The sequence below is a fragment of the Scatophagus argus genome, chromosome 19 (genome assembly GCF_020382885.2).
Source record: "Scatophagus argus isolate fScaArg1 chromosome 19, fScaArg1.pri, whole genome shotgun sequence".
Lineage (NCBI taxonomy): Eukaryota > Metazoa > Chordata > Actinopteri > Scatophagidae > Scatophagus > Scatophagus argus.
In genome coordinates, this window is record NC_058511.1 from 18,104,613 (window position 1) to 18,123,246 (window position 18,634).

Sequence of the window (18,634 nt, forward strand, 5' to 3'; positions counted from 1 at the left end):
GTAGGTTTCATTAACATTACAACTACATCCTGAATAAACAGAGAGAAAGACAAACCCTGCTGCAAAGTTTTATATTACAGAAGTTACAGAAGAACATCTGGTCCTGTTTCTGGTTTGTTGGCTGTGAGTGCAGTTGATTTATTAACGCATTTTATTCCTCAGTTGTTTATTCCAGCACACTGGCCTGAGCTAGAGTGTACAGTTTTAAGTTGTCTCTGGTGTTAAATGAAGCCTGCCTTCATTCTCCATGTTGGAACTGATTTCAGCCTGAGCATCTTAGATCAACAAATTCCTAGAATAGGCTACAGGAACAAGCTGGTTATTTGACTAAGCCAGGAAAGTGGTCTGTCACAGCACTGCAATATGAGCCAAGTATGCATGTCCATTAGTCGGTTCCATTAGCTTTGGTTAATAGATAACTTTTCAACCAGCTGCTTCAATGCAAGCTCTCTAAATTTATTCACAAATTGAAGTCATCTGGGATCCATTTGTTCCTTTCTGTGCTTGACACACAGATTACCCACCAGGGGTTCTTGGTAAGCAAATAGTGATTTTTAGTGTAACACAGTAGGCTTGGAGGATATAACTTAAAACTTAAATCCCAGTTTTGTTTTTTTACATCATGTATTATTTGAAGATATTACATAAATAAAAGCAAAAACAAAATAGGATTCTACCTCTGTTCATTCTACATATAAGGGAATATAAGGGAACAAATGCTAAAAAAAAAAAAAAAGAGTATGTGTTTATGGGCTGGAAATATTCTGAAGTAGGGAGCAGGTGAAGACTTGTGGGCTATTATTCAGGGTTATTATTATCAATATAATTAGTATTATTATCATTTTCAATAATAAGAGTGAAATTGTTGCATTGCGTCTGACAAAAGATGCTTGGAACCACTCATAGCATCACGAAAGGGTCAAATAAGACAGTTACTGTCGATAGAACTTGTGCATGCAGAAGAACTGAACACCTATGAAACAAATGCTGAAGGCTGTAGCTCAAGAACTTTCAGAGGTGTTAACTTAATAACCTTGAATCCATTCTGTCTGGTTCACAAGAGGCAGAGTTTCATGCAGCCCTCACGGCTGTAGGTTCAGTCAGTGTGGGGTGACCGGGTTCAGAGCAGGGGTATTTCCAGCAAGGACTCTTTAACAAAGCAGACAGACGACTTAGGGAAACTCTGCCTCGTCTGTCAGCGTCCAAGCAGGGCCCGCGGCTAACGCTGGATGTCACTGGGACAGAGAGAATCCTGATATTACATTTTTCAATCTGGAATTCCTTCTTGTCTGAAGCGTAAATGCTTTTAAATCAAGACAGCCAGCAGATGAAACCACGGCAGCAATTTCCTGTTGTCCTTGAGGGATTCTCTGTCCCTCTTGTTCACTGCCATTTATTACATTACTGATATCCCCAAAAATATGAGACCAGGCAGAATGGACCCCATTGAATTTGTTGCATTTTTTGACTGCAGTGTCTGGAGTAGATCCTAAAAAGCTTTGGCAGTGCCTTGGCTCACACAGGAAAACCAGAGCAGGACAGAATGAGAGCACGGTAACTAAATATGGGTCACACATCAGTATTTTTACATGTGAAAACATAAATATCTCCAGCTTTTGACCAAGGAATAACACAGCTCTGTGCCCAGTTACCATGTGTTTAACTCACTCCAGTTGTAAGTTTGGCTATTTTTGACAAGACAAATGAGTATCTAACAACTCAAACTTAAGCATCTGTACAATTTGTGAAACGTGACTCGAGCATAGCATTGTGGAAAAGAGGAAGGGAAGTGTGCAAAAAATGCTTACATGTTAGTAAATGGTTCCGACTTTTACTTGCTTTGGTTTCAGTGACCTCTACAAAACTGCAACCAACTCAGTCCTCTTCGGTACAGACTGGAACGTGTCAACAATTTAGGTTTAGATTGCAGTGAAATTTTGTGTGGATATTCATGTTCCAGAGACAATTTATCCTGACAATTTAGATGATCCTCTGACTTCACCTTTGCCCACCATGAAGTTTACCTTTGTGGTTTTGAGTTAAATGTCTCAAAGTATTGGGTCGATTGCCATGAAATATGGTATGGATATTTAAGGTCCCCAGAGGCCGAAGTGTATGAAATTTAAACCTTGACATTGTTTGCCACCAGCAGGTCAATTTTTTATCATCCTGTGAAATATCTCCAGACCTTGTGAAAGGATTGGCACAAACTTTTGTACAGACATTCGAGGTCTCAGGAAGAAAAATTCATGACATGAAGAATTTGTGATGTAAAATCACTATGAGGTTGACATTTTGGGTCTTTGAATTGAATTGTTTCCTGAATTGTCTTAACAACTTTGGCAACAGATTGCCATGAAAGTTGGACACTTAGGTGCCCCTCAGGATGAACTGTAGCAACTTGGCTGATTCCTTCTTCCAATCTACAGCCATCATCATGTGAAAATTTTAGTTAAAAAATCATTGCAATTGAGTATTACAGAATTATATTTTGTGATACCATATTGATTCTCAATTGATTTTGAATAAATACTTAATGTGCAAAGATTTTTAGCTGTGGTTCTTTTTTTTTCCTTTCTTTTTTTTGTCTTCAGCCCTTTGACTCTTCCATTTCAACATAACAACGTTAAGTGAGACAGGAAGATGTGACCACACATGTGAACACAGGTCTATGGAAAAAGATATCGCCTTGTTTACAGTATCACATTATATCACAATATATTGAATCTTAACCCTGCTATCATATCATTCTTTCCAATACCCAGCCTTAGAACATCAGTATGGTAATATTGTCATTATGAGCCATCACAGTAACATTTTTATTTTCACGAGGCTGGTAAGAAATAGAAACAAATTTTGAGGTTCAGCTTTTTTCCATTTTACAGTCTGGTTTTCTTAACATCCGTTAACATCCTGACAGAGCTGTCTGTCTGGCTGTAGATGCTTAACACGCTAATACAAAGGCGTTCTCTCTAGCTGGACTTTCAAGCAGCAGAAAGTGCTCACGCTACAGTTGTTTTTATTCTGAACTCCTGTACTGCTTTCTTACCTCTTTTTAACTGGGAAACCCGAGAACGTACATACCAAATTCATTCACTCATGGCTTCCCCCATCCTCTTTATGTTCAAAGGATGCCGCTTTAGGGCTTGCACAGTTAGGGTTGTGTGTACTTGTGTGTTGTTACTTGGTTTTCAACTCTCAGTCTTTGTGTTTGCTTCTTTTCCTTGATGAGAATAAAAATAAAAAATCTTAAGAATCTGATGTTCTCAGTGTATGTCAGCACATACCTGCCTGTCCATTTGTCTGGAAATAAATAAGGAGGTATATGTTCTCTGAGTCTGTCCAGAGCTATTAACAAACACTGTTTCATTCTTCTTTTCTTTGATGAATCCCATCAAGCCCTCCTGTAACTCTTTCACAATTGCCATAGATGTTTCCAGCATGTGACTGGCATTTTACCCTAGACTTGAAGACTGCTGACCAAGCGTTATGCAGACACTGGTGATGTTTCCTGTAGTTGCGCTGATGGTCAGAGTTTTAGCTCTACTAACATTCTCAGAGGCAGATGTGACTTGCAATCAGAAAGAAACCACTCTGGTTATCTTGGAACATAACCAGTCTTCTATTCTTGTAACATTCAAATGAAAACTTGGGAAATACAGAAGGGAAGGAATAAGAGACACACTTTTGGGAAAGTACAGTCAAATCTTAGGTTGGTGACTGAGCCCTGATAAAGCAGTACAGTCCATAAGATTTTATACGGACCTGAACCTAGGTCCAAGCAAGGGTCAACCCCCGGATAACGCATTTCCTATAATTCAATGGCATGTTTTTTTGAGTCTCCCTGCCAGGTAAACACCCAAGTCTTCTGAACACTACACCCAAGTTTCTAAAACAGACTTCCTGCTGTAAATGTATAATCTTCAAGTACAGGCTGGAATATCTTAACGGCTATTTGGCAAACTTTTTCAAGTTTCTCTAGAGCCACAAAGATAATACAACTGTTATCCCAGGCTGACAAGTTCAAGTTTTGACTAGTGAACTGACCTGTATGAATTAAACAGATGGAGTGTCCACCTATCCGCGAGGGATTGGTCGTCCAGTATAAATTATGCTTAATAGTTATCCCTTTAATATTTCTAGTTACATTCAGTACACAGGAATGCTTCATGGTAATGTTTTATTTAGGCTTCAGTTTGACAAAGGAGCCTCTTATTATTATATTATTATAATTTCTGATTATAATGAGGAAGTTAAGTGAGATATTACCGTATGTTCTAACCAAGAGGTAGATGATACCTCTATGTTATCCGTGTGCATAGTGTTGAGATCACGCTAAGAGATATCCTGGTCAGTCTTTCCTGTCCACTTAATGTGTGTTCCTGCAGGTGCAGGTCTTAGCTATTGTGCACAAGCATGGACACAAGTACAAACAATGTAGAGTATGATTAATGAGAAAGATTTAAAAAAGGAGACTCGTGGCTGGTTGCCTGAGGAGTTTATTTAGCAAACAGGGATGTGTTCATGGATACAAGAGTAGCAGTGCTCTATTATTGCATCACCTAGCTTTTGTTAGGTAGTCAGCGTCATCCCGGAGGCAGTTTTGTTTTATGTATTCAACAGTTTGATGTTTTGAATGTTAAATTTTAATTACTCCTGCCTACAGCTTGTTGTGAGATTTTCTCTTACATTCATTCAGCCTGGCTTACTTGTCTGTGTCTCCTACAGCGTGGGTGGGCTCCCTCTCCATGGGGATGATCTTCTTCTGCTCTCCCATTGTCAGCGTCTTCACCGACATCCTTGGCTGCAGAATTACAGCAGTGGGTGGCGCTGCTGTCGGCTTGGTTGGCCTACTGGCCAGCTCCTTTGTCACGTAAGGAAGAAAATTTGCCTTTTAATTCAAAATGACATTATGTCACCACTCGATATAGTGTATATACCAATCAGTCACAACATTAAAACCACTGACAGGTGAAGTGAATAAAACTAATCGTGCAACGCTCTGCAGGAAAACCATGGGTTCTTGCAATCATGTGGATGTTCTTTGACACACCACCCAGCAATAAATTTGCAGACCAGAGAACTAAATGAGCTGATAATCACTGATAAAGCCAGAGGATCAGCACAAAGTCAAACACACTCAAGTTCATCACCGTGAGTTTATATCTGTGGAGATTCTCAGTCACCGAGGTCATATTCACTCAAAGAGTTAAAGCAAGGCGTCTGGCCTTGTGAAGATTGACTTGAAGACGTTTCACTGCTAATCCAAGCAACTGTCATCACCATGAGCAACATAAAAGCACTGAGCCACTTTAAATATAAAATATATTAACATGTGTAAGCACTTAATAAGCGCTTAATACATGGTTTATAACCCATTATAACAAACTATAATGTAGAAACTAGAAGTTCATTCTTTACTTTGGAAACAGTAGTCAACAAAACAGTCTTGCCAAAAGGTCCATTTTTAGTCACAACTCTAGACCATATCTCTTAATCTTCCCCAGGAGATGGAGTTGCCCATCCGTTAGTTGTACGCCAACCTGGACAAGAGGTCCTTAAAGTGTTCTGGAAATTCGAACATTTATAATTCCATAACAACTGACCAACCTCCATCTGTAGTTATGTCATGTGATACAACTTAAATGTGCAGAACACCTCTGAGACCATGTGGTGAGATTAATTTGTCAAATAATAATAATAAGATGAAGAGGAAATTTTTTAACGTGTTCATTAGTCTGTTTGTTGACACAATAACTCCTATCAAGCATCTATATCTGATGTAGAGTTATCAGGTAATTATACGCTCGGGAAAACATTATCACTTGATAGGTGAGTTGAGCTGATGTCCCAAAAGAAAGCATACTCCTTTAAGCTTTTATCAAGACTCTGTGGGCAGGAGGCTCTGCACGTCACACTGCATTGTTAATAATTTCCTGGAATTTCATACTCATCTACACATGAGAAAACACTGGCACAAACACACAGAAAAACATTATCCAAACTAATCTGTGTTATCATTTTGAGTGCAATAAATAAGCAGTTTAATCTGCCATTACCAAGCAGTTATCAAAAACATTTCACAGAGGGCAGGCTGACAGGGTTATGCAGCAGACAGTTCAAAGTGCAAAATTTCTTAGTCATGTGGTTTTGCTGTTGGCAACTTATTTTGCAAAGCAGACACTCAGATTTTATTTACCTCAAACAGGACTTTGAAACCACTTAAAAGCACCATCCTGTATTTATGTGGTCCTTCACCCCTAGATATAAATTATTTTACATTGTTGAATGTGCATTTTGATGTCATTTTCCAAGGTTGAAAGACTGAGAGGACAAAACATACTACTACTTGACAGTAGTTGTATTAAAGATGTTTCAGTTTCTCTAGAGAGCTTCAGCAGAATGAGCACTGATCTGAATGCTTTTACTTTATTTATTTAGGAAATCTCATTGAATTAAAGATCTCCCTGACAGCACATTATATATGACATCACAGCAGGACAATTCTTAGTTTAAACATGTTATCACACACAGATGTCGTGATTAAAGCATTATTGAAATGAGATGAATGGGTGTCTTTAACGTCACTTTCTGCATTTCAGAGCTTAAATCAGAATCAGAATCAGAGTAGCAACATCAAAGCTCCACGCCCTTGTGAAATGCACATACATTTTCATTTTAGACTGTAACTTAGAGATGGTTTGAAATAGAGCCAACAACATAAAATATGGTATCGTCAGCATAAAAAATTGAAAATTGTAGTGCTTAGTTGGAAAATACATTTTAATTAATGCATAGATGAGGCCCAATATTTTTTTGTGGGACACCGTCATCAGTCTCCTTAAGACTCTATCGGAAAGATGTCATTTGAATCAACTGTAAGCAGAACCATCAAAATCCCTAAAAAGGAACTTATGGCACCTATAATAATAATAATAATAACTATAATTTTATGGGAGGATGATCCTCATTAACCCCAAATTTTAAAACACTGCAACAGCAGTCAACAAGTCTATTTTTCCTGTTGGGTAATTATTTTTACAGCCTTTGAATATGCAGACAATGACAAATAACAAGGAGTGACAATTGTAAAACATGAATTTACTCGCTTAATCTTGTTGCGGTCGTTGAATTATCTGGTTGGTGGAGATTCCTTATCGCAAAACCACTGCATAATAAACCATACTGTGTATAAAAAGCGTGGCTTTCTAGTGACCTTTAGACAAATTTGATAACTGTCCTTCCAGCCATTGAATGAGAACTTGTTCAGCAGCACTAATGCAAATCAGTAGCTGATTTTCTGCTGGGTGCATACATTCATGTCAGCATCAAGTCAAAAGCTGTACAGTGATGCATCCTATGGTTTTATCTCCACAGGTCCCTGGGCCCCATGTACTTCACCTATGGCATTGTATTTGCCTGTGGCTGTTCTTTCGCGTACCAGCCCAGCCTGGTCATTCTGGGCCACTACTTCAAGAAGCGCCTGGGCCTGGTCAACGGCATTGTGACAGCCGGCAGCAGCATTTTCACCATCACCCTTCCATTTATTCTCTCGGGCCTGCTGGATAAAGTGGGCCTCCAGAGCACGATGCGCATCCTCTGCATCCTCATATTTGTGCTGATGTTGGCCGGTTTCACCTACAAGCCGCTGCTGCCACTCAAATCTTCCAACAGCCGTACAGCCAGCCGCTGCCCACCCATGAGCCAAATCTTCAACGTCAATATCTGGAAGTCTTTGGGATATCGTATTTGGGCCTTTGGTATTCCTGCAGCCCTCTATGGCTACTTTGTGCCTTATGTTCACCTGGTAAGTTTGCGTTCCCTAGTTCTTTCTTCATTCATCCGCTTCATCAAGCAAATTTGATTTCACTGACCTTCACAAATCCCTTGACTTTGTGTCTTGTTTGTGTTGCTGGGTATCATCAACCCCCTCTCATGGCCAAAGGTCAGGCTGATGACGAATAGCAGCATGTTAACAGAGGAATTCCATGGTGTGATTTCCAAGTATCCAAATCCCATGTTTTGGATATTTTCATTGGCATGAGTTGCGATTAAGGGTGAGAGGTTGTCTAGGGAGTTTCAACAAAACAGATATCAAAACACATACTGGCAACGTGACTTTTCTTCATGTGAAATGTGTAAGGTGAGAGGAAGGGAATTCTAAACCACAGCTGGAATCTTCCGTTCAGTATTTAGGAACATACCATTTAGAAAGCTGAATCACTCCGTCAGGAAGGTCTAAAGCCTAAGATTTGCAACCAAATGAGTTTAAACGTACAACTACTTGTAATACGCGTGTCTGCAATGCTGTAAAGCTCTCTACTGCTCTAAAGTGTGCACCAAAGAGATGAGACTGTATGCTGGTGCATGTTTCCATAGCAACAATTCTCCGTATTCTAACTTTATAACCTTTTTTTGTAGCTGAATATAATTCATGGTCTTTTAAAATAGTTGTAGTTGTATTTCTAGTATTCATAAAAACAACAAGTGTGTGTTTAGTGACTGGCTGGATCAGGTGGCGTACCGTATCTTAAAAAACAAGCCACTGGTGACTTGATAAGCTGAGTTACAGGCAACACCATCAGCTGGCATGAGTCAGGCTCAGATGGGCCAGTTCACATGTAATTCCAACATAGCCTACAGATATTATTTTGTGATCTTTGATTTAGATAATTATGGTCAGTGTTCTGCAGAAATAAACATTCATTGGTATTTTTGAGATGCTTTCTGGCACAGTTCTTTTCCTATTAAATCTGCTGGCTGTCATCAGTTTTCAATTTGACTAATTTTCACTCTATTTTTTTATACCTTTTACCTTTTACTCACTCACACGTTTTCACGTTGTGGGAGTACCATAAACTACATTCCATTCGGCTCTGTTTTATTGGGTTGGATGCAGAAATTTTGCCCACAGATATCTTGAAATCTGGACACATACAAACAAAACCACCTAGATAGCCAGATAAAACCAGAGGCAAAAGAGTGAACCAACCTGTTAAATGTTTTCATTTAAGAACTGTTGACTTAATAGCTGGCATTTTGAAGGAACATAGTCCAGACTCGTATTCTCACTATTTATATACAGAAGGCTCCACTAACTGTACAACACAGCGGCTTCGTAATTCCCTCACAGCAACATATGTCCACATGAGATACTTCAGCTGTGTGGTCCTCATGAATGTAAGCAAATATGTTAGGAAGATTCAGTCCTCAGCACACACAGCTCTGTAAACAGGTGTTACTATCCCTGAATCTCCCTTTATGTTTGACTACAAGATGAGAAAATATGATATTGGAGAAAACTTGTTAGGAAGGCTGGAGAGCAGATTGTGGATATGCTGGACCGACTCAAGAGGTGATTGTTTATTTGGACACGATGACTCTGCTGTTGGACATTGGAGATCAGCCTGTGTTTCCTCAACATTTCTTATGTCTGCTACTCAGACTGGGACACCGCAGGGGCCCGGCTGCAGCTTAAAGTCTAGCCCGAGTCTTGTGACACTGCACAGGAATAAGAAGAAGAAGAAGAAGGAAAAAACATGGGTCAAATATCACACTGTTCAGCTGTTTACTTTTATCTACTTTTTATTCCGTTTTTCCGGTGTGCATGAAGGAGTGTTTGCACAGAATACTGAGTGCGGCCTTTTAGAGCTACAAAGCCACATTTTCATGTCTGTTTTTCCTCTTTCCAAATGCACATATCTGAAGACTGTAAAAGAGTAAAGTCCAGTATAGGTACACACACACACATGCACACAGCTTACCAAGTATGGCTGATATGAGATAAGATGTTGGCCTTCAGGTATTGCTGTGTTTGCTCTGCAAGAGGATTGATAAAAGGTGTGGTAGTATATTGCCAAGGGCAGAGTGTCAACAGAATTTATTCACAGTTAATGTACGTCATTCCTTCACTGAATCAGCATTGTTGAATCATTACAGATTCACATAGAACTTTTTAGATATGTGCCCCTACTGTAAAAGTGAGCTTCTTTCAGTGTGTTGTTGTATTGAGGAGCACCTGCAGGGCTGCAGTGTGTGGGCTGTAGGAGGGCTGGATGTTTAATGACCATTAAACAATCAAGAACAGAGAACAGAGAGAAAGTGTTCTGGTGCACAGTGGGACTCTGAAAGGAAAAATTCACCGTAAAATAGACTATTTAAACAGCTTTTGAGAGTGTGTCGATTGCATTCTAGTGACTATAGATTTTTTCACACCACACATTTTCCATGGTCATAGCAGGAGAAGCACAGATCTTACTAATAATAACACTAATGATTGTTGGTTTGGTGTGTTTTCATGAGATATGTTCAGCATTCTTCAAACAAATAAAGCAACAGGATTTTTTTCCTCCTCTTTGTACAGTTGTCATTTTGCAGCTTCATGATGCATTTTGGCCACATGCTGTTTTTTGAGTTAAATGTTACTGACCGTCATTCCATCTTAACGTAAATTCAACCAGTCATGATGAATGCAGAAGGTTCAGGCCATGTTCTGTAGGTCAAATGCATGGCGGGAATTGTAGGAAGTGACACGTAACATGTAAGGAAAGGAAAGGAAAGGAGGTGGAGCTGAAAAGTTGAAGAATTCACCTGTGCTTGCGCTTGTGCAAATTTGAGTATTTATTTTGTAGGGTCGTAAAAGTGAGTCTGTATTCCTGAACGTGATCAAAAAAAAAAGCAGTCAAACTGCTTCCTGCTGCAATTGTTAGTACACATTTATGCAACTGTGCTCATCATCAGTGCTCCGGCAGTGCTCAAATTATTTCCATAAATAAATATTTGTCTAGAACCTTCACATTGTGGCCAATCACTCAGGAGAGTGATGGAAAATTGCATCATGTCATGTGTTATCATTTTTGTCAGTGGAAGATTGGACTGACAGTGTAGTAGTGTTTGGAGACAGGAGAGAGACAGAGGATCAATACATTTAAACACTAGCATGATACAGGCTGAAAGAGGAGTGAAGTGTGATAACAGTTGCTCAATGTACAGGAGCCTTTAATCTGTTTAAAGACGCAAGAGGAGTTTTTCTTGCATTTTATTTGCAGCGAGTAAACGCGGCGACACGGCACCATCCTGCCAACCTCGCAGGAAGCCTCGAATACATAACAGACATAATTGATGCAGTGTGTGAATGAGTCAGAGAGTTCAATGGAGAATGACTTCTTCTGTGTGCCTGAAAACGTCCAGTAGCATTTTTCCAAGTTGTCTCTATGAGAGAGGGATTATAGGTTTCCTCTTCCTCTTGTCTGGTCAGTAATCTGACAGTGGGGCATCACAGAAGAGACATGGCTGACTTAGCAAGGGGAGGTTGGTATGTCTGTCTTTGCTTATGTCTGCTTATGGGTTTTCTTTGTCCATTTTATCTTGCAACTTGGCTACATTTGCCCTGATTATAGTAGACTATGCCTGACTGAACACATTGCAGTTTACCAGTACCAGTAACACAAAAGCCCACTTCCATGAATACAGTGAGATCAGGTGCCTAAAATATATAAAATGCAAATTATTCAATAACACTATCACTCACTATCCAGTGCTCACTGCTTTATGCCTGACGGTGGTAATGATAAGCCAAGAGGAGGAGTAATTGGAACATGTGAGCCACTCAAACAGAACTCCAGCTGGTAGGATGCCAGTCACATGTGGCATGTCTCTGAAAATCGCCCTCAGTCTCCACTAGGTGTGTGTGTGTGTGTGTGTGTGTCAGTCACCAGTTACCCTGCTGACGCATGCACTCACACATGCACACTGAACCTCCAGTTATTATCCCTGCAGGGCTGCTTCTTGAATGCAGGAATCCCCTCCCAGCAGGGAACTCCTAAACAAAGCATGGTGTTGTGGTAAAGACAGTAAGTCATCCAGAGGTCTATGCAGAGGGATGTGTGACCTGCAGGGGTGACTGAGGGGGGGCTGGGACAGACAGTTATAGGCAGCAGACAGGCAGACCCTTTGAGTAGGACTGCTGTGGCCTGGTGGCAATTGTTTCAATCTCTTTGGAAAATTGTGAATTTCAAGGAATCACTAAGTCGGCCTGCCCACTGCCTAACAAGTCAAACCCTCGCAAAGAATTACGAACAGATTTCAGTGAAAGCATGCAGAACCCTGATCATTCAGTGCAAGTAAAGTGTAAACTTCCTCCTTTTTGTTTTTACACCCTTGTTTTCCTTGAATTGACTGTAAAAAAAAAATCCTCAAATCACTATTTGAATTACAACAGATGAACAAAAGAGCTACAAGACCTAACATCTATTTATACAATATTGTTACATCCACTATAATCTACCATGGTGTACATAGACAGTAGTCTAGACACCAGGAGCCATGACACCAGATCACAGCAGAGACAGAGAGAGTTTAAGTTCCTCTTACCAACTCTGAACTGGTTGGACTAGTTTCAGGTACAGTAAACCAGCTCTTCTCTTGTAATCTTGAGGAGCTTCAAGATACAAGATACAAGATAGATTTATTTGTCACATACATAATCATACACGGTACAATGTGCAGTGAAATTTGTTATGTCCCTGCTACCAAAAAATAAGTAAGTAAAAATTAAAAATTTGCATTGGAACATTCATTTTTCCCTGCGTTATACTTTATTAGAGCCGCATAACAGCTGTGTTCATCTCTTTCCATCATTGTCCACAGATGAAGCACGTGGAGGAGCGATTCGGAAAAGACACCAATAAAGAATTTCTGCTAATGTGCATCGGCATCACGTCCTGTGTGGGCCGTCTCATCTTCGGCGTGGTGGCAGACTACGTCAACGGAGTCAACAAAGTGTACCTGCAGGTGAGAGCTTGGCTTCAAAGTTTAAGGACTTTTGAAGCCCTTTGAAGGCTCATTTTTTTATATATTAAAGCTTCTTATGGTCACCACCTTAAGCTGATGTTCAAAATCTCTTCATTCAAAATGCCACCCCCTAACCTCGTAACACAAAGACTTGTAACTTTCCTGCTAAAGTCTCCTTCATATCTAATTTATATACATGAACATGCGTCTTTTCCTGTCCCTTCGCTAAAGAAATATTCCCCAGAAAAAGGTGCATCACTAATGCTGATCAGTTTGTATGACATACAGGCTACCTCCCCTCCAGCCAGCAAAGACAGAAAGGAGTATTTCTGTTAAGACCCTTTGATTGTTAAGAACATACGGTATTTTAAAAATGCATTGTCTGTAATTCTCACCACAAAATGGGATGACAACATGTGATTTCTGTTGACTTTCTGCTGACTTTAATTCCTCTGTTGACTTGTGAAAGCTCTAACCACTGAAACTGTCTGAAACAGCATTTAAGTGATCATGTGATGGTAATCACAAACATAAACTAATGTAAACTGCACCCTGAGAAGAAACCTAAGAAATTTACAAACATTAAATGAAGTACAAATTCAAAGGTTTACTGTGCAGGGTCTTCACTGAAAAACAATGCATAGACTCATACAAAAATAATCCTTCTCAGTCATCACTTTTGAGCCTCTAGAACAAATCTTACATGGTATGCCTTTCATGAGAAGTTTTCATGTGAACCCACTTCTTTCTCTTGTCCTTCTAGGTGACTTCCTTCTTCATCATCGGCCTCATGTCCATGATGATCCCCCTGTGCAACATCTTTGGCGGGCTGATAGCTGTCTGCCTGTTGATGGGGCTGTTTGACGGCTGCTTCATCTGCATCATGGCTCCGATCGCCTTTGAGCTGGTCGGGCCAAATGATGTCTCCCAAGCCATAGGCTCCCTGCTGGGCCTGATGTCCGTGCCCATGACTGTGGGGCCACCCATCGCAGGTAATACTCTCTAAGTACTGTACAAATCTGGGTAAAGTGCAGTGGTGAGACCACAGGGTGTGTGACGGGCTTTGTCTGCTCTGAGGTTGTCAAATTTGCACGTTATAATAGCACATCTACTTGATAATTTAAAGCAGAGAAAAAAATTTCTCTACTGTGATCAATGGATATTTTATTTTCTTACTTGCTTTACTGTTTTCTATCATACCCTGTTATTTCTTTTGAAAAGTATCACGAATCAATATGAAAGATGCAGTTTAAAAATGGAACATGTGCAACAGCCTCAGTGGCCCTTTGCCCTTTGCCCCGTGTCCTCTAAACACATGGGCTCCTGTTGGACAGGACGAATTCCTGCAGCATTCTGATACACACAGAGAAGATAAAGCATCTTTTTATTCACAGATCTCTGGCACCACCTAGTGTTTATTTTGCAGTTGCTGAATGTGTAAGGTGCACAGTAGAAGCACACACTGTGTGCTAACACTTGTGTCCATATTCCATGGGAAATACATGACCTCTTTAATGCTAAAAGAGACTAAAGCTGCTTTGTGTAGCTTCACATCCCGTGGTATAAGTCAGTGTCAGTAACATGTAGATCAGCTCATATGAGCATCATGTGCAGCTCCTGCAATGTCTGAGAGACAAGGAAATAGTTTATCTTCAGTACTTCCCCTCCAGAAAGGTCAGGGGTCACAGTCAGATACTGATTTAGTGCTGCTCAAAGAAACCTCTTGGAGTGAAATGCTGCAGACACAAGGCTTGAACCTCCCTCTGGCTGAAAAAGGGACTCTGCAGAAATGTGCATGTGCACAGGAGAAACCACAGTAGTGGGGGGAACAGAGTTATGCAGGAAACTCATGACAGTTTGCAGGCCCTGCAGTAACCTGCTTACTGAAAAATCCACCTTTACATGCAGCAGTTCAATAATCCGCTGTGGAAACCAAGTGCAAAAGTCTTAAGGCTTTGAATTTTATCTATCGCTATCTATCTATATCTCATGTATATACTTTATACTCTGATATTTTTTATAGTACCTTGTTATTTTTATATACTATTATATTTTGTGGGGAAATTTCTTTCTACTTTCTACACTTTTGTATGCTTCTTTGTATTGCAACCCTGGCACAACAATTTCCTGCGGGATCAATAAAGTTCTTATCTTATCTTATCTTAGTTATTTTATCTTAATTTTTAGGATATTGAAGTCAGGTCTACCGATCTTAACTTACGTGCTGTTGACACTGTCTTGCGTTCATGCACATGCTGGTGTGTAAACAGCCAATCAGAAGCCTGGTTAGACCTTTCTACAGGAGATTTAGGTTTCTCAAAGTCTCCACCTCAATTATAACAACTGCCACTAAAAGGAGGGTTTTCCTTTACGTGCTGTTTTCTGAACCCAGCTGGAATCCTAATGACACTCTCTCCCTGTCTCTGGTCACAGGTTACCTGAGGGACAGACTAGGTGACTACAATGTGGCCTTCTACCTGGCAGGCATTCCACCAATCTTCGGAGGAGCCCTGCTGTGTCTGATACCGTGGGTGGAGGCCAGACGCAAGAGGAGGGAGAAGGAGGAGGCCCTGAGCAAGGACCAAGACGTGAGCAAGAGGATGTTAGAGCACGAAAAGGCTCAGGGAGATGCACAATCCAAAACTGGAGAGTCCGTCCTCTAAGGGCCCCCCCAGACTGAAAGACAGACATAAACACGGGGTCAGACTGAGACTGCTGAGTCCTGAGCTTCAGTGTATGTTTTAACCAAGATTTGACTCTGTGGGAGTGTTAGAAAATGCCAAAGTGATGAAACATATCAGACACAGTGTGAAGTGCAGTTTAACATGAATGTGATCCCGAAGAACGTTTCAATTAGACTAAACTCATCTAACAGCAGGCAAACTTGAAGATCTAAATGAAAATGGAGAAAACGGCACATTTCTGTCACAAGGGAACGAAGGCCTGCTGTGCTTACTACAAGTTCAGCATGAAAGCTTCTAATTCACTCTTTAGCCAGTGTCTCTACAGAAAGCAACACTTTCCAAAGGTGCACATCATCCTTCACAATCACTTTTCATCAGTATCTTATGTTGGTGTTTTAGATGCAGAAATATACACCATAGAAAGGAAACCAGTCATAAGTGGGAACCTGATTTAAACTCAGTCTGTGAAAGATTTGTCCTTAAAGCTGGCATCTTTATTGTCCCCCCCGTTTTTCCCGTCAGACAGGATTCTTGTGGTAAAGTCCTTAAAGTATGGCAGAATTATAAATACTGCAGTACTCTCTTCATAGTATTTTAAAGGGCCCGTAACTGTCTCCTTGCAGAAGTGATCATTAGTATTAATCATGCAGCTCTGGGAGCAGTAAAGAGGCTCAGACAGTTCAGGGAAAGCAGCTGTAAGCACAACGATTTTACTTCTTACACATTTTGATAACATCATAAGTCCCCAATTATTAATTATTAAGTAATACTAACAAAATATTCATGCCAAGGGGCAAACTGTGTCTGAGAAACCTTCAGGGTTCGGTTGGCAAGTTTTACAGTAAAATCCTTAAAGGAATAGTTTTACATTTTAGGAAATACCCACGTTTGCTTTTTTTGGCCAACATTTAGATGAGAAAACTCTCGTACACTCTCGTATCTGGTTGTTGAATGTGTGGCTTCATCAGATAGTCTGAAGGTAACAAAATCAGACTTCCAGCACCTCTAGAGCTCACTAATTAATGACTTTTATCTCATTTCTATCGGTCCAAAACAATTAAGCTAAAAATGACAAGTGTGGTTTGACGTGGGATGTGTGGCATTTAAGTATATTTTCCAAAATATCATATTGATTCGTGAGCGTTACCACGTTAACATGGTGTACATGTTGATTAACTGAATGTAGTATTGACATGAATAAGCATTTCATTTTAAAACGTCCATGTGTTTTTAAAGTTGTTTTTTCTGTGTAGTTCAGTCCAATGTTTTCCACATATACTTCACTGAGCAAGAGAAAACTACAGTGCTGTGCTTCTGGTTTAAGTGGAAAAAGTTCAAATACTTTCTACTTTATGAGAGAAAATCAAGTTTACCCAGTAGCTGATGCGCTCCAGGTCATAAAACAACAGTCACCATGTCAACAACAGACCTGGGATGGATGACCTGTTAAAAGGACCAAAAAAACAAAATACTGGTGCATATGTAATTCCTGTCCATTTTCTTAAAAGCCTATTTACATTTACCTACAGTGTCATTTCAGAGACTGAGTCTCCGCTATTCGAAATGGAACTGAGGACATGAGTTTGACTAATCATTGACTATGTGGCCAATAGTCCATTGAGTCATGTTAATCATTGACTCTGTACCCAGTTCATTAACCTTCAGTAGAATGGTTTGTTTTATGTTTTCATATTGTATTTATTTTGTAGTTTTTGCGGAGAATGTTGTGCTGTGATTGACAGGCATTTGCCTGAAGCCTTGATTTCATTTGCTGAAGACCAAAATATGCTGAAATGAAAATGGCTGAAAGTTTATGAATCCTGTTCTGTTGCTGTCATCCGTCTCCCAAAAGCCTAAAGGTAGAGTCAGTGAACCATCTGAACATGTCAGAAAGTGACTCATCAGTTCGTCACTGTTTACGTTGATGGAATGGAAAACTGAGAGCTTTTGGAAAAAAGTGCACCAACACTAAGGGTGTTTTCGCACTTGGTCCCTTTCAGCCGTCCAAAAGAACTCAAAGCGATTAGTCAACATTTTTTGCACATATGTGAACACAGCAAACGAACTCAGACCCCTCTGAAACGAACCGAACAGTTCGGTTCGTTTCAAGTCCACGGAGTGGTTCACTTAACCTGTGCAGTGAGAACAAAAAGCCCTCCAGGTTTAGTTTGCCTTCTTCTTCCTTCTGTGAGCAGAAAGAGGACTGAAGTCTCATCAGAGCTGAAGAGGACCAGAAAGGGAACTGCACCTTCTTTCAAACGAACTCACAGTGTGAAAGCAAAAAGAGCTGAGTCCCTTTTCTGTTGGTTCACTTTTTGGTCCTCTTTAAGGGGGCTGAGTTTGTTTGTTCGCTTAAAAAAAGACTATATGTGAAAACACCCTAAAATTGTGTGGGTCAGTGATGTTTCGGACCCATGACACTGTCTACCTCAGATAGAAAAGTGTGGAGCACTATCTGGACTATTCCACCATCCCTGTTCCTCCATCAGAGCAGTGTGACTGGAGAACTGAAATGAACTGAAAAGCCTTTGAAAATGACTTAGCTGCCCGAGCTTTGTTTTTAATGAAGCGCTTGCTGCTCAGAACCAACACTGCCTAAAGAGCATTTAAATCTTTTTTTTTTTTCACAATTAAATCACATGTGTTGCCTTTCAATTCAGACTTTTTTGTGACGGCTTAGAGCAGACTTCTTCTTTTTTGTTCTGGTGCTCCTTACCAAAAAAGAGCTGAACGAATTTCTTGTTATGCAGATAACTTAATTTTTATCCCTGAGTTTTGATTGTAAACTTCTTTGCTTCCTGTGCTTAGTCATTATTTTGCTTTATAATTTGATTTTGTTATTGCTTTGTCTACTTCTTGAAACGATGTGTGGCATCGAAAGTGACATTTTGAAAAATGTTTTTTAAAAAAAAAAAAGTAGCATGATTTATTTTTATTCAGTAATGACTTCATACCAAATTTGTGAGACAAATCGCCTTAACTTGCCTTTGAATATTTCTGTCTTAATAGTGGCTATAGAGGCTTTGCATGGCAAATATGAGTCTTGAAAGTTCATCTGCTGTGTTGCATTTTATTGCAAATTTTTTGTTATTATTTTGGCTCCCTACCACTGGCTTTATTCAGAATGTCTGTATGTATGCATTTTGTTTTTTCTGCAA

General features: G+C 40.0%; 1 protein-coding gene across 1 annotated transcript in view; it reads left to right on the top strand.

The window, feature by feature from the left end:
* slc16a10 (solute carrier family 16 member 10) overlaps positions 1–15,469 on the top strand; it is a 30,409-nt gene extending 14,940 nt beyond the window's left edge. Inside the window, exons 2-6 of the mRNA XM_046372475.1 lie at positions 4,729–4,873; positions 7,378–7,807; positions 12,649–12,792; positions 13,556–13,784; positions 15,226–15,469. Of these exons, the coding sequence (XP_046228431.1) occupies positions 4,729–4,873; positions 7,378–7,807; positions 12,649–12,792; positions 13,556–13,784; positions 15,226–15,455 (1,178 nt within the window). The 3' untranslated portion in view covers positions 15,456–15,469. The remainder of the gene's footprint in view (positions 1–4,728; positions 4,874–7,377; positions 7,808–12,648; positions 12,793–13,555; positions 13,785–15,225) is intronic.
* Positions 15,470–18,634: the final 3,165 nt, after the last annotated feature.